Below are 15,901 nucleotides of genomic sequence, written 5' to 3'. Positions count from 1 at the left end.
TTTTCCCTACAGCGCCACCACAGGTAAAATTGTGCATTACATGATACTGATTGGAATTCAAGGATTGTTTGTAATGCAAGGACTTGGTGGGTCCATCAGTTAGAGAACTGGAGGTGGAGGTACTAATGGCGGTACTAATTGATGACTTCTCCATGATCAGAGATGAGGACCTATACATAAGACATAGCATCAGTATCCTATGTGGAGGGTCCTGTACCTGGAGGTCCCAGCAATTAGACATTTGCCCTCTTTTATTTGGGTAGTGGGTAAGTATTATGTGTTGACATCTCTATACGTTATGTAGCCTCCCAGATGTGCTATTATAGCTTGGCTTCCATTTAGAGAGGACCTGAGACCACCTCCATCAAGTTCTTAGTCTCTGAATAGTCGTGATTCCGGTGCAGTTGAAATTTTTTCTCTCTAGCCCCCACCATTCCTGAGCTAACAAGTTCAGGTAGTTTTGGTGTTTAATGTGCTACTTTAGCTCTGTAATGTCAAGTGGGCAGTGTCAGACCCCCTCCCCCCTCCATCTTAAGGATCAGTCATTAATTGTGAGTCTTGCGCAATCCTTTTAAAGACATTGTCTAGGAAGAATTTGTAATGCAAGGACTTGGCCAGTCCATCAGGGTGATAAAGTGACCCCAAGGAGATGGTTCTTTACACCCAGTAGAGTATCTTGCACCTTCCTCTCACTTAAGATATGTTACTTGTTAATTCTCCATCTTCAGACGGTCATATGTTCACTGGCCCTTGTTTTTCGTTTTCTCGTGCCCTATCTTGACGTGTGGTTTGCATTATCTTCTGACTGTTGGGTCCTTACGCACATTACAACCTTCTGTTTTTCTCATTTCTTCCCCTCGCCCCGTATCTCTTCATCTTTTGCCTCTATTAGACTTTTAAGTGACTGATCAATATAATTTTAAGCTTTTAACCCACCTCGTAAACCCCCGAGCTAACCGCAATAATCCGGCGACTACTTCGGCGTAATACTCGCTTAATGCCTAAAATATGTAATAGCGAGGAAAAAACTAAAAAGAGCAGCAAACACAATTACTGTTAACAAAGGCGTTTACCTCATGTTACACATTAGAGACAAACTAGTTTAATGAAGGTTAGTACTTTGGGGCGAATTGCTTACATGCGGCACATTTGGTTACAATTACGCATCTGGCACCTAATCACAGTAATAATGGTGGTATTTCCAACCTAGTCTTATTGCCCTATTTGGTATTTGGGATTCACAAGCTGTTTCGAATTATTCAGCTGTGATTCACTTTGAAAGTCTCTCGAATGCATCTGATAGATATTACTAAACGCTTCGCGTTCCCTCTAGCCAAGTACAGTCATGTGGCTCCAAAGCCCATATCAAAGTTTTCCTTTGTCTCTACGTTCTCGGAGATCCCGACATAATATGGATCGAGGAAAGGTGGTGGGGGATTGAGGGTATTGGGGGTGTATTGTCTCTCATCTGCTGGGCCGGAGGGGACCCTCCATTTTTGTAAGTTCACGATGACATTTGATGACACTTATGAGGATACCCAGATGTGAGTTCCTCTGCTTGTCTATTATTTGTGGTCTTTAGTCTAGTTTAGCGTTTTAACTATATTATTTTGGGGTCAAGTCTGAAATTGAAGTCCGGTCTCACTGGAGTCCCTTCTCCGTTGGTTGTTCAAAATGGCCGACTTGGAAGTATTCACCAGAAGGGCTTCAGGGTTGGCTTTAGTTATGGATAGAGACGTCTTTCTGCCACCTATGGGTGGTTTCGGATCTGTATGGCAAGATGTATGGCATGGCAACCATACCATAAGATCTGTATGGCATGGAAACCATATTTCGGTAGACTTGAAGACTTTTGCGTAAGCTCCACATCCAAAATAAATAAGTAGCTTATATTTATTAATTTCCTTGGATAAGATATGTTGGCCACACACATTAGATGTACATTGGCAAAACCGGCAATTTCAGCTAGACCGGCCAACCGCCTAGTGTGTTTGGTGGGGTTCCAACTTTCCCTCAACAGCTGGTGGTGGAAAGAATGGTTGGGTTTCGACCTGTCCAATCCTTTTGTTTTTAAGGGAAATAAGCCACCACCAATTGGGTCTGGCAGCGACTTATTCCCCTCCTCCTGTTCGGAACACAAAGCAGCTTGAGCTAAGCTGTACTTGTATGTGGAGCGGGAATGGGCTTAGTTTTGTGTATAGCCTCCTTAAATTGGACGTAGCAATGGGCAAGTTGAATATCGAGGTCACAGAACAATGAGAACCTCTCTGAGAGGACCATCAAAAGTGGCCATGAAAACTGGTCTTCTGTAGGGTTCTTCCAAAGACCATACGCGTATTAAAAATTGGTTTTAACCGTCCATGTCAAGTCAGGAGAGTAGAAGGTGCTGAAGGTGCTTTTTGTTTGTATACCTATAAGATTGTCCAATTACACAGTTAAAGGCCATTTTCAGGCCTCAGATTTAATGACTAACAGACTCTGACAAATACAGTCCAGAATTTTTCAGGATTTTTTTTTTACGCCGTTGTAAAGTAAATCAATCTCAGGTTGTAACTTCCCAATTAATTCTTCTCGGTGCTGAGAAAGTATTTGACTCGTAAGGAGAGATCATAATCTTAATAAATCCCAATAAATCCCCAGATTTTTAATAATTGTACTCTTGTAAAGTCGCGATGACTTTTTAAAAATTTTTTTTTATAGAGTTGGGCAATCTTTGATTTCTTAGAAGAGGCTGATATATACATAGGAGGAAAGTAGCGAGGAGTTATAGAAACTTAAGCATGTCTCAGTGGTCTTCTTCAGATTGCTTCTTGAGTCCCCCACTGGTCTGAAGTTCCTGGCTCATCGTAATGCTTGGCCAATCACAGGCTGAGGTTGGACACGGCTGTGGTCAGTGATTGGCCGACTGATCATTTCCTGTTTGTCAGAAGGGAACAGGAAGTGGAGAGTCATACCAGTTGGCTTGGCCAATCACAGGCTGAGGTTGGACACGGCTGTGGTCAGTGATTGGCCGACTGATCATTTCCTGTTTGTCAGAAGGGAACAAGAAGTGGAGAGTCATACCAGTTGGCTTGGCCAATCACAGGATGAGGTTGGACATGGCTGTGGTCAGTGATCGGCCAACTGATCATTTCCTGTTTGTCAGAAGGGAACAGGAAGTGGAGAGTCATACCAGTTGGTGGAAGTAGGTGTGTCCCATGTGTGGTCCTGGAGCAAGGAGGACCTACACTCGGATCCAAAAAGGGCTACATTGACCTGGAACATGTATGTCCATAATCTGGTTTACTCCCACATGGAAAATAAATCAGACCAATGTGCCGACATGAAGGACTAACGTAGGGACAGATGTGAGCGATTATGTAAATGATGGTTAATAAATACAATGTTATTTATAGCTCCACAATATGCACCAAATCCCTCCATTTTTGGGAGCAAGTTGATACGTTGCTGATTCTGGGCCCCCTCTCCTCGGGTTCATGGATTCAGTCACTGGCCTGTCCTTGTGTTTTTGGATCGAATTTCCACCTGAACAAACACAACATCTGCAGCCGGCCTGAGAATTTGACCAGCTTCCCTCGGGAAGTTCTGACTCAGCAGACTCATGGAGAAGATGCTTCCCCCCCCCCCCCCCCCAGATATGAAAGTGTTCATTTCCTGTATGATGAATAAAAGCCAGAGAGGCGCAGATGACCCGAAATGTAACTAAGCTCCAGTCCTTTGAGGTATCATTACCCCGTATCAACCGAGGTCCCATAGAGTATGACTGAGAGACTGCAGGGGGCAGAGACTGGTCGGCAGGTGGCAGGGAATACACGGGCCGGTGCTTTGGGTTTTTTTTAGTCTGCACTTTTCATATAATACAATGCTAGAGAATGTAAACTTCATACGTATTTTTTTATTTTTTATTTTGCAGGCATCATAACAAGATTCGTAATATTGAGCAAAGAGACCTGATACCGTACACGTCACTGGAGACCCTGGACCTGAGCTCCAATGACCTCACCGAAATCCGAAGTGGTTCAGTTCCTTTACGTCTTCGCATCAAAGATCTGTAAGTGTCTGTTTAACCGTTCCTTCTATTGTGATCTCTTTGACATTTATTCATGCTCGCTCTCTGATGCAAGCGCTCTCTTCTTTTTCTTTCTCTGCTGCATGTGCTCTCCTTCTTCTTTCTCTGCCGTATGCGCTCTTTCTTTCTCTGCCGTATGCGCTTTCTTTTTCTCTGCGACATGCACGCTCTTCTTCTTTCTCCGCCGCATGCACGTTCTCCTTCTTTCTCTGCTGCATGCACGCTCTTCTTTCTCCGCCGCATGCACGCTCTTCTTTCTCCGCCGCATGCACGCTCTTCTTTCTCCGCCGCATGCACGCTCTTCTTTCTCCGCCGCATGCACGCTCTTCTTTCTCCGCCGCATGCACGCTCTTCTTTCTCCGCCGCATGCACGTTCTCCTTCTTTCTCCGCCGCATGCGCTCTCCTACTTTTTCTGCTGCATGCACGCTCTCCTTCTTTCTCTGCCGCATGTGCTCTCCTTCTTTCTCTGCCACATGCGCGTGCTCTCTCTCTGCCACATGCGTGCGCTCTCTCTCTGCCACATGCGTGCGCTCTCTCTCTGCCACATGCGTGCGCTCTCTCTGCCACATGCGTGCGCTCTCTCTCTGCCACATGCGTGCGCTCTCTCTCTGCCACATGCGTGCGCTCTCTCTGCCACATGCGTGCGCTCTCTCTGCCACATGCGTGCGCTCTCTGCCACATGCGTGCGCTCTCTCTGCCACATGCGTGCGCTCTCTCTGCCACATGCGTGCGCTCTCTCTGCCACATGCGTGCGCTCTCTCTGCCACATGCGTGCGCTCTCTCTGCCACATGCGTGCGCTCTCTCTGCCACATGCGTGCGCTCTCTCTGCCACATGCGTGCGCTCTCTCTGCCACATGCATTCTCTCTTTCTCTGCCACATGTGCGCTCTTTCTCTGCCACATGCGCGCTCTCTCTTTCTCTGCCACATGCGTGCTCTCTCTTTCTCTGCCACATGCGCGCTCTTCTTTCTCTGCCGCATGCACACTCTTCTTCGTTCCCTGCCGCATGCGCGCTCTCTCTTTCTCTGCCGCATGCGCACTCTTCTTCTTTCTCTGCCGCATGCACGCTCTTCTTCTTTCTCTGTTGCATGGGGTCCGGGGTGTCAGACCTGCATTGATATAATCAATATATACTTTATATATATATATACCGTCTGTGTCTGACAAGTAGTGTCCGCTCCTAGTGTCCGTTCAAAATCTGGCACGGACATTAGGAGCGGACACTAGCTGTGTCTGTGACACCTGTCATTTATTTAAATGGCAATCGGGTGCGTTCTTTTGCACTCCGTGCCCTTCCTTCACTGTCCGCATGTAAAGATGTCCGAATTTTCAAGCGGACAGAAAAACCCGACATGTATACTACCTGTCGGACACAGACGTAGTGTGAACGCCCCCATATTGTATACTTTTGTCTTTGCGTATTTAGGGTTTGGATTTTTTCACACTTTTTGTACGTTTTATTTACATTTTTTTCCCTACCAGACCAAAACAGAATTTCCCATCCTTTCTCCCCTGGCTTCTAAGCATTTCCCTTCGTACATACATATAGAGAACATACTGCACTACAACATATAACTTGTCAATCGACTTCCCCAGGCACATTCAGGACGACACGCACGCTTCTGTGAAAAATCTGTCCGTCCATCTTTCACAAATATGCCATTTGCCTTCTACCGAAATAGTTGACATTTTATTTTGTTTCTGCAAATGTCTTTTTGCTCTATTTTTTTACAGCAACCTGGGGAGCAACAAGCTGAGCAGCCTCGAGTCTGGATCATTTGACAACCTGTCACGGTCTCTGCTTACACTTCGTCTGAGCAAAAACAGAATCTCGCAGCTTCCTGTCAAAGCGTTTAAGCTCCCCTTACTAACCCAACTGTAAGTATGGGAGCGGGGTGTAATCATGGCCCCCTGTCCGCTCGGCACATGCAGCACCTCATGGGATCACTGTGCCCACTGTGATAGTCTCTGTAATACCCCCTGTTCATTAATACAAAAACAACACCCAATAAAACTTGTGTCAGCCCCTATTTCTGAGATAAATGGCTATTTTGTAAAGATTAGGGGCCTAGTTGAGCTAATAAAGCCCGGGCCTGTGAGACTCCCGGCCCATCGGGGGCCTCGCAACCTCAAACAGGCTTAATATGATCGGTAATTTTATCACGCTCGCTGGTCGGGGTCTGGCGCAGAACTAACACGCTCAGACCACACAAGGGCTGGGGAGGCAGGAAATGTTGTACAAGGTGATAGTAATATAAATCTTCTTTTGTTTTGGTAATAAAACTTTTGCCGAGAGTTTCCAAAGCTTAGACCGATTATCGTAACGCCGGAGAAAAACATCTCTGACTGCGGTCAATCAGCGATGCAGGTGGTGGGCGGCCATATACAATAATACCGCATAAGAGCTCACAGTTCAGTCCTAGTAATAGTATAGTAGTTATATTCTTATACATAGGAGTAGTATTATAGTAGTTATATTCTTGTACATAGGAGCAGTATTATAGTAGTTATATTCTTGTACATAGGAGTTAGCATTATAGTAGTTATATTCTTGTACATAGGAGCAGTATTATAGTAGTTATATTCTTGTACATAGGAGCAGTATTATAGTAGTTATATTCTTGTACATAGGAGTAGTATTATAGTAGTTATATTCTTGTACATAGGAGGTAGTATTATAGTAGTTATATTCTTGTACATAGGAGTAGTATTATAGTAGTTATATTCTTGTACATAGGAGGTAGCATTATAGTAGTTATATTCTTGTACATAGGAGGTAGTATTATAGTAGTTATATTCTTGTACATAGGAGTAGTATTATAGTAGTTATATTCTTGTACATAGGAGGTAGTATTATAGTAGTTATATTCTTGTACATAGGAGTAGTATTATAGTAGTTATATTCTTGTACATAGGAGCAGTATTATAGTAGTTATATTCTTGTACATAGGGGGCAGTATTATAGTAGTTATATTCTTGTACATAGGAGCAGTATTATATTCTTGTACATAGGAGTAGTATTATAATAGTTATATTCTTGTACATAGGAGGCAGTATTATAGTAGTTATATTCTTGTACATAGGAGTTAGCATTATAGTAGTTATATTCTTGTACATAGGAGCAGTATTATAGTAGTTATATTCTTGTACATAGGAGTAGTATTATAGTAGTTATATTCTTGTACATAGGAGGTAGTATTATAGTAGTTATATTCTTGTACATAGGAGTAGTATTATAGTAGTTATATTCTTGTACATAGGAGCAGTATTATAGTAGTTATATTCTTGTACATAGGAGTAGTATTATAGTAGTTATATTCTTGTACATAGGAGTAGTATTATAATAGTTATATTCTTGTACATAGGAGGCAGTATTATAGTAGTTATATTCTTGTACATAGGAGTAGTATTATAGTAGTTATATTCTTGTACATAGGAGCAGTATTATAGTAGTTATATTCTTGTACATAGGAGGTAGTATTATAGTAGTTATATTCTTGTACATAGGAGCAGTATTATAGTAGTTATATTCTTGTACATAGGAGCAGTATTATAGTAGTTATATTCTTGTACATAGGAGCAGTATTATAGTAGTTATATATTCTTATACATAGGAACAGTAAGTAGTATTACATTAGTTGGCAGTATTATAGTATTCTTGTATGTAGATGGAAGTATTCTAGTAGTTATTTTATATGAAATTGCTGGTTTTGTTGGAGGCCATTAGGTATATAATAGTTGTAATTTTATAGTGTGTGTGTGTATATATATATTCGCTCTGTTTTATTACGCAGATATTTGTGATGTTCTAGGGATTGTGGCAGATGAATGTAATTGTCATATATTTGTTTGCAGACATTTTTCTCCTTGTGCCGTGCCAGCAGCCTATAAGAAACAGTAAACGTCTTCCAGCTCGGGCAGGTTCCCTACTTTTAATTAACTGCGATGCACTTCTGGCAAAGTTAGCTCCTGGGACTTATTGAATAATAAGAAAGTCATGTTTGGTTTCTTTAGGCCGCTGCACGGGGAGATTTGTTTTTTAACTAAGCAAGTATCATTTTACTACCAATTGCGACTGACAAGGCAGAGGGAACAATCCGAGACTTTTAGATCCTTCTCAGACTTCTTTAGAAAGGCCTTTAGTCCTTTGCAGGTCCTCTTTTCCCCACGGAGGTGTAGATGGGGAGCGAGATTAGAGAGCCATGCGATACGATCTGCCAGCCCTTTATCCCTTACATTATGTGTTCTGGGCTCTGCTGCACGGTGCGAGCGGCTGACTACCTGCTAGTAAGGTACTTTGTAACAAAATGTTACATGACATGTCTGTATTTGTAGGGAACTCAATCGGAATCGTATTCGCTCGATAGAGGGGCTCACGTTCCAGGGACTGGACAGCTTGGAAATTTTAAAGTTGCAGCGCAACAATATCAGCAAACTCACCGATGGGGCCTTCTGGGGCCTAGCGAGGATGCAAGTTCTGTAAGTATTAACACTAGCAATACGTTGCTTTATTGCTACAGCTGGGCATAGACCCCAAGATGGAAGTGTCTGATACAGAGATGCAAATCCTCAGCAGAGACATAGACTCTATTCATTGTCTATGGCACTGCCGAAATAGCGGAGCCCTGTACTGGGCCATCTCTGACACTCCTATAGATAGTGAACAAAGTGCCAGTTCACATGCTTGGGCTTCCGTTCCATTCATACTGAAGACAAATGGGGGTACAGTATGTTATGCTCTTGGACGAACCCCCTTAAGTAGCCTCCTGCCAAGGTTACCTATCGACATCCCATAACTGGGCCAATAAAGCCACCCCTCTCCTTCAGTCCTACTCCTTAGATGCCGCAATCACTATGACAAATATTTACGGGGTACACCTGTTCCCTGGGACCCTTACATTAGATCTTGGAGGATTCTTCAATCTCCTATACCATAAACTTTCCCTAACCCTCCCCTGCCAGGAGTGATAAATGAGTATCACAAGGTGGTGCTTTGTGCACCGCGGCTCAGGTCAGGGGGTGCAGGTCCATATTCCTCCCCTTGAACTTCCACAGCTGAATAAATGTTAGGTAAACAGTGACAATCTTTGTTTTTATCCGCGGCGAATATTTGTATGATGGATGTATATACCGCCTGGGAAGGCCCCGCTATATCCAGGGTTTCATCTTGTTTCTTCCCTTCCTCCTTCTGCCTGTCTCCGTAGACATCTGGAACATAACAGCTTGACAGAAGTGAACAGCGGATCTCTTTACGGGCTCAGGTCTCTGCAGCAACTTTACATCAGCAACAACTCAATATCCAGAATCAGCTCTGGCGGCTGGAGCTTCTGCCAGAAACTGCAAGAGCTGTAAGTGACGCCCACACCCCACGTACCCCGTATATAATGGAGAGAACAGCTGTTATCACACGGGACACGGCAAAAATAGCAGCCATGATACATGGAATATACGTATATAGGCTTGGCTTCTTATATCGCACTTACACCACCCCTGCTCCATCTACAGCGACACCCTAAACTCAATCTCCATATTTTACCATCAAGTCCAGTATACTGATTTTTTTTTTCATATATCTTTATAGTGGTGGCACTGTTTTATGATTTAGAGCTCCAAATCACTTGTATAGTTAAAATTCAAGTGTTAAATTCTGACTGCCTGTAGACGCCACTAGAGGGAGCTCTGGGTCTCCATAATGTCGCTGACTTTGCTGTACTCTGACTGCAGGTCCATAGGTAGAGCAGAGCCAGCCATGTACTAAGTATAAGAACGTCAGCTGGGGAGACAAAGGAATAAGCTCTGGAGAGGTCAACCAGGGGGCCTTAAGGACCTCTTATATACCGTAGTACACCTATACAACACAACCCCTTTAAGAACCCCTCACTTCTATACAAAGTATAAGCAAGGATACACACACTTGAAGCAGAGGTCTTGAGTACGGTGAATGGTGGATACACAGTATATTAGAAAGTTGTATCCTATATTAATGCGAATTTATTTGCATAAAACAGGAAAATCCCTTTAAGATAACTCTGTAATTAAAGGGGATGTCCCACTGTTATATTTATGTTAGCTGATAAAGATGATAATACAAATGAACAAATCTTTGCCATTTAGAAGCTGTTTAAAATAAGAATAATAATCCAGTGAAGAGTTCTGACATCTGTATACATTGTTTAGCGCCACCTGGTGTTCAGGGTGTATAGCAATGTGTGTGTCCACCTGATGAGCTCAGAGATGGTGGACACACATGCTCAGCTTTTTGCCCTGCTTGTCATGGAAGGGGCAAAGTGTCTGCAGTAGGTGGCAGTATGGATGAGAAGAGCTGCCAGAGGGGGGAGGAGACTGATATAGCCCATAGTCCGCCCTGCACTACTGTAATATATTTCTCCGGACACCTCGCAGTAAGCAGGCTCTGCCGTATGGTGACCTAGCACAATGCACTTCATGAGTTATAGCTCCTCATATCGCATCTGAGAAGAGCTGCCAGAGGGGGGAGGAGACTGATGTTGCACATAGTCCGCCCCGCACTACAGTAATATATTTCTCCGGACACCTCGCAGTAAGCAGGCTGTGCCGTATTGTGTTCTAGCACAATACACTTCATGAGTTATAGCTCCTCATATCGCATCTGAGAAGAGCTGCCAGAGGGGGGAGGAGACTGATGTTGCACATAGTCCGCCCCGCACTACAGTAATATATTTCTCCGGACACCTCGCAGTAAGCAGGCTGTGCCGTATTGTGTTCTAGCACAATACACTTCATGAGTTATAGCTCCTCATATCGCATCTGAGAAGAGCTGCCAGAGGGGGGAGGAGACTGATATAGCCCATAGTTCGCCCCGCACTATAGTAATATTATTCACCGGCCACCTCGCAGTAAGCAGGCTGTGCCGTATGGTGACCTAGCACAATACACTTCATGAGTTATAGCTCCTCATATCGCAGCTGCGCCTCTTCTCACCTCCTTGACTGAATTATGCGATTAAAAGCCAAAAACCGATTGTATACGTTCTATATTCCCCCTCCACCGGCGGCGGCAGATGTTTTCTCTGCATTTTATCAAAGTGAACTTTTTCTTACTTTATGAAATCCAGGTCTTGGGTTACCTTCTCAGAAATGCGTTTATCTCTTGGCTAAATTCTTAAATAGTAAGTGTAGACATTATGTTGGGCGGGCGCCAGGACCAGAGTTAACTCTTTCAGAAGTGTCACATAGTTCATTAGTCAGAGATGAATGTCTCAAGATTACGTTCCAGAGACCTGAGACTAGTCTAAGGCACGGCTCTGTAGGTCTTGTATCCTCTTAAAGGAATTGTCTAGAAATTCAATGTCTCTCCCACCCCCTTTAACAAAATGTAAGGCTCAAAATGTGACAGACTGTTTGTTTTTTTTCGCATGGTCGTTGTCTTACAGCTTCTATATGATGAGCTGTTGTAGTTGTATCTGCTCCTGGGAAAGCTGAGTGACAACCCGTGTGCTTTTACAGCTGCCATAGAGGTTGTCACTTACAGGAATTTCTGACAATAGAGCTAGACCGCAGTAGCGAGCACTGGCCACAGACCAGGGTGGCGCTTTTTCTGCACTCTCTTTGGATATCCCCTTTAAGATTTTTTTTTTTTTTTTCCTCCAAGTGCCGTCTCTGTTGTCTTAATATTGTAGTCTCCTCAGCACATACAATGTAAATATTACACCGTCCCGTCTCCTCCGCAGAGTCCTGTCTTATAATAACCTCACCCGCTTGGACGAGGGAAGCCTTGCAGATCTGGGGTCGCTGACCGTCCTGCGTCTCAGCCATAATTCCATCAATCTCATCGCTGACGGGGTATTTAAAGGGCTCCAGAAACTGCGCATCTTGTAAGTATTGAAAGCCTGGGACTGGTCTTCACTAGAGGTGAGCGAGTACTGTTTGGATCAGCCGATCCGAACAGCACGCATGCATTGAAATGAATGGAAGCACCTGGTACTTCCGCTTTGACGCCGGCCGCTTAACCCCCTGCGTGCCGGCTACGTCCATTCATTTCAATGCGTGCGTGCTGTTCGGATCGGCTGATCCGAACAGTACTCGCTCATCTCTACTCTTCACCCTTATGGAGATACCGCGGCTTCCGTGTCTGAAATATTCCCACATGGACCTCCGACCTGTGACTCGCCGGCTGCGGGAGACTCCGGGCGTTGCGGCCTAGGAGTCCCCAACAGCTGGAGAGTCACAGGTTATAGAGAGCGGAGTCCGTGTGGAAACCTTAAGCCTTGGAGATCATCTGTATAGACGTAGTCGCTATTCTTCTGTCTCTTCACTTTTTAATTTCCTTTTTGCTGTAAGGAATCTTTTACTAAAAGTTTTCTCGTCCGATCTGCTGGATTTATGATTCTCGTCCTCTGCACATTTCTCCATTCCTGCTGCACTGCATGAATCCGAGGTGCGAGATGTGGATCCGACGTGTGTTAAATGACACATTCAGCTCTGCTACATCTCCGTACAAGGAGCATAGGTGCTGTGTGTCTGAGGACGGCGCTCCTTTCGCCGTCATCCATTTTTCAGCCTGACTGCAGGTTCAGACTACACACAGGAGATTTTGTAGTCTATAACCATGGAGATACATAGTGGTATATACAAAATGGATGGATATTCTTAACCAAGATGACTTGCAATTCCGTGATTCACAAGGGAAAACCACTGTGTCAGGTGACCCATATCTATCTGCAGGGCCGCGGTGATGTGTGGGTTCTGGAGACAAACCCCCTTTAGAGGGATTCTACCATTAAAATCACATTTTTTTCTCACTAACATGTAGGAATAACCTTAAGAAAGACTATTCTTCTCCTACCTTTAGATGTCTTCTCCACGCTGCCATTCAGTAGAAATCCCGGTTTTCGTCTGTATGCAAATGAGTTCTCTCGCAGCACTGGGGGCGGGCTCCAATGCTGCCAGAGAACTCTCCAACGCCGCTTCCTTCTTCAGGAACGGTCTCTCTGTGTGTCTTCTTCCGGAGCTGGGGTCAAAGTTCTCGGCCTTGGGCAGAGCCGACTGCACATGCCCAAAGACCACAAGAAAATAGCCACTTGCACCAGCTTACTGTGTAAATGGCCATTTTCTTGTGGCCCAAGGCCTAGAAATTTGAACCCAGCTCCAGAAGCAGACGCAAAGAGAGGACGTTCCAGAAGAAGATGGAGGCAGCGCTGGAGAGTTCTCTCGCAGCATTGAGAACCACCCCCAGTGCTGCGAGAGAACTTATTTGCATACCGACTGGGATTTCTACCGAACGGCGGCGCGGAGAAGACATCTAAAGGTAGGAGAAGAATAGACTTTCTTAAGGCTATTCCTACTTGTGATCGAGGAAAAAATGTGATTTTAATGTTAGAATCCCTTTAAGTTGCAAGTCAGTGGGGGGAGGGGCGAATTCTGGGGGTATTCTGGGTCTCCATTTATTTCTATGGACTGTTAGATGCCAAATGCTGAATGGATTGCACGACCGTCGCTTCATTGGGTTGTAAGGCCCCCTGTTTTACTTATGGGTAGGGGTCTCCTCAATCTGGTGGATAGGGGATCATGTACGTACCTGAGCTACAATACCAAACATAACACAAGTGTGGCGCTGCTTCTAGTGCCCTATAACCCCAATAACTACTAAAATACCTTAAAAATAAAGCTCAAGGCCACAAGTATTGGGGTTACCAGCGGACATTGTAATGTGTATAGTAGTGTCCTGATCTATTAGGAGGAGGGGGGCAACTTTGAATTTTAACATATCTCGATAATGGAGATGAGCCTTATTAGGAACCCGTCATCCAAGGATGCATGTATGTGGGAAGGTCGGAAGGAATAGCTATCGGCCATACGAGTATATGACCAAGTCTCCGCTCTTCTCCCGCAGTCCGTCGCTGCGTAGCAGGACTTGGCCATAAGAATATCTGGAGAGGAGATATATCCGATGCTTCGAGAATGACTTTTCCATTGTTACGAGCTGGCGTCCGCCGCCGCTGAATCCAGCGGAGAGTGAAAGTGCACGATTGTTTCTAGTTTTCGATTAATGAACTGTTGAGAAAGTTTTACCCCCTACCTCTTATCCTTTTCCCCCTACACACACACAAAAAAAAATTTTGTTCCCATTTCCTCTGCTTTCCACTGGCCGGGGCTCTCTGTGCCAGCTGTCGGTGCCTGCGCTTCATTCGGGGTTTGTTCGCATTCCAAAAAGAGCGAAAGAATCTTGTTGTTTGGAGGTTTTAATGCAGAGAGGGAAGAATAGCAGGAGGGGGGCGATGGTGGGTGAGCTCTAATTTAATAAGCGGGGGTGCGCACAGGCTCCTACACCTGGTGAAAGGGACCCGAGCGTGTTTTAATTACAGCCCCATTGTCTGAATGCCTTTACTGGGTGCGAAAGCGCTGAATTACAGGCCTATTGAGATGGAGGTCACACTGGAAGACCTCACAGGCCTGTCATTAACAGGGACACTCGCATTAGGATGCAGCCAGCCAGAAAGAACGGGAAATTGGCATGGGAGAGAACAGGGCTGAATAGACCAAAAGATGGGGCAAAAGCCCCTCCATTGTGTCCTCAACAATGCCTGCAAGCTTCCAATGGAAGAACACGCCCGAGCAAAAGAAACCATAACGCTTCACTGGTGGAAGCAGAAACCTTGTAACGTTGTAGATCCTGTATATACGTAATGATCTTACAGGGACCCCCTGATAAAACGGGAGATTTAATGTAGATTGTGTACCCCATATAGGGATCACATTGTACATTTATTTCCCTATCAGTATGTCTTTGGAATATGGGAGGAAATCCATGCAAACACGGGGAGAACATACAAACTCCTTGCAGATATTCCATATCGGGATTCGAACCCAGGACTCCAGTGCTGCAAGGCTGCAGTGCTAACCACGTTTTACCCCATAAAATTGATTTTTGATGTGACATTTTGGAAATCCACTAGTGTATTTTACACCAGACTTGCTCTTAATTCGAGCCTTGTCGTGAGTTCTATGCCTCCCTTCCGAGCTCCTGTGCCTAAACGCAAATCTACAACAATCCTCGCAGCCGGCCAAGATTCTTACGTCACGTCCGCCACTTTTATGGCATCTAAATAATACTGTAAGTGGCACGGGCTACTTTTGGAAACCCCGTCTGCGACTAAACTAGTGATAAGTCACCAATTTGCGACTATTTTACGCCAATGTGACGCAGGGATTTGATTAATTCCTTCCTATTGACTACGATTGGAAAAAAATGTCTTGAATTAAGAAGGAATGGACGTCACATCCAATCAGGAGGCCACTACAGCCGAGCAAAGGGCAGGGGATGTGGGGCACCTACTGTCGGGGGACTTACAGGAGCGCTATGTCCCAGCATAATAGTTCTGCTACAACCATCCATCCCAATATGTCCGCCGGGTCTCCTATCCAGCAAAGGGTCAAAACTGCATCTCCTCTGTTACTATATATTATATAATTGTAGGACAAAAATGTCTCCTTACTTCTATACAGGTTGCCATATAACGGTATGTTGTAGTCTATGTATGTGCAACAAAATAACACGCTCACTATGGCCTGCACCGGTCCTGAAAGGGTTATTCCTGCCACTGAATTTTCCACCCTAAAAGGGTTTCCTATTGTAATCCCTTCCCCAAACCGCCCCCCTATTCTTATGTACCTTGTCTTTTGTGTTCTCTGCAGGGAACTGGATCATAATGAGATCTCGGGCACAATAGAAGATGCCAATGGGGCCTTTCGGGGCCTGGAGAGCCTGAGCAAACTGTGAGTACTTCACCTCCTAATGTCTTTCACTGTTCCTGAAGCTGTAGGACCCTCTCCCCCCTCCTCCCTTCCCCCGCC

At 44.7% G+C, this 15,901-nt stretch overlaps 1 protein-coding gene across 1 annotated transcript in view; it reads left to right on the top strand.

The window, feature by feature from the left end:
* LRIG1 (leucine rich repeats and immunoglobulin like domains 1) overlaps positions 1 to 15,901 on the top strand; it is a 65,571-nt gene that overhangs the window by 40,673 nt on the left and 8,997 nt on the right. The window contains exons 4-9 of the mRNA XM_075287491.1: positions 3,914 to 4,051; positions 5,805 to 5,948; positions 8,406 to 8,549; positions 9,275 to 9,418; positions 11,779 to 11,922; positions 15,743 to 15,823. Of these exons, the coding sequence (XP_075143592.1) occupies positions 3,914 to 4,051; positions 5,805 to 5,948; positions 8,406 to 8,549; positions 9,275 to 9,418; positions 11,779 to 11,922; positions 15,743 to 15,823 (795 nt within the window). The remainder of the gene's footprint in view (positions 1 to 3,913; positions 4,052 to 5,804; positions 5,949 to 8,405; positions 8,550 to 9,274; positions 9,419 to 11,778; positions 11,923 to 15,742; positions 15,824 to 15,901) is intronic.

This window comes from Leptodactylus fuscus, chromosome 9 (genome assembly GCF_031893055.1).
Source record: "Leptodactylus fuscus isolate aLepFus1 chromosome 9, aLepFus1.hap2, whole genome shotgun sequence".
Taxonomy (NCBI): Eukaryota; Metazoa; Chordata; class Amphibia; order Anura; family Leptodactylidae; genus Leptodactylus; species Leptodactylus fuscus.
The sequence above is the reverse complement of the archived record's forward strand: the minus strand, read 5'-3'. Positions and strand labels throughout refer to the sequence as shown.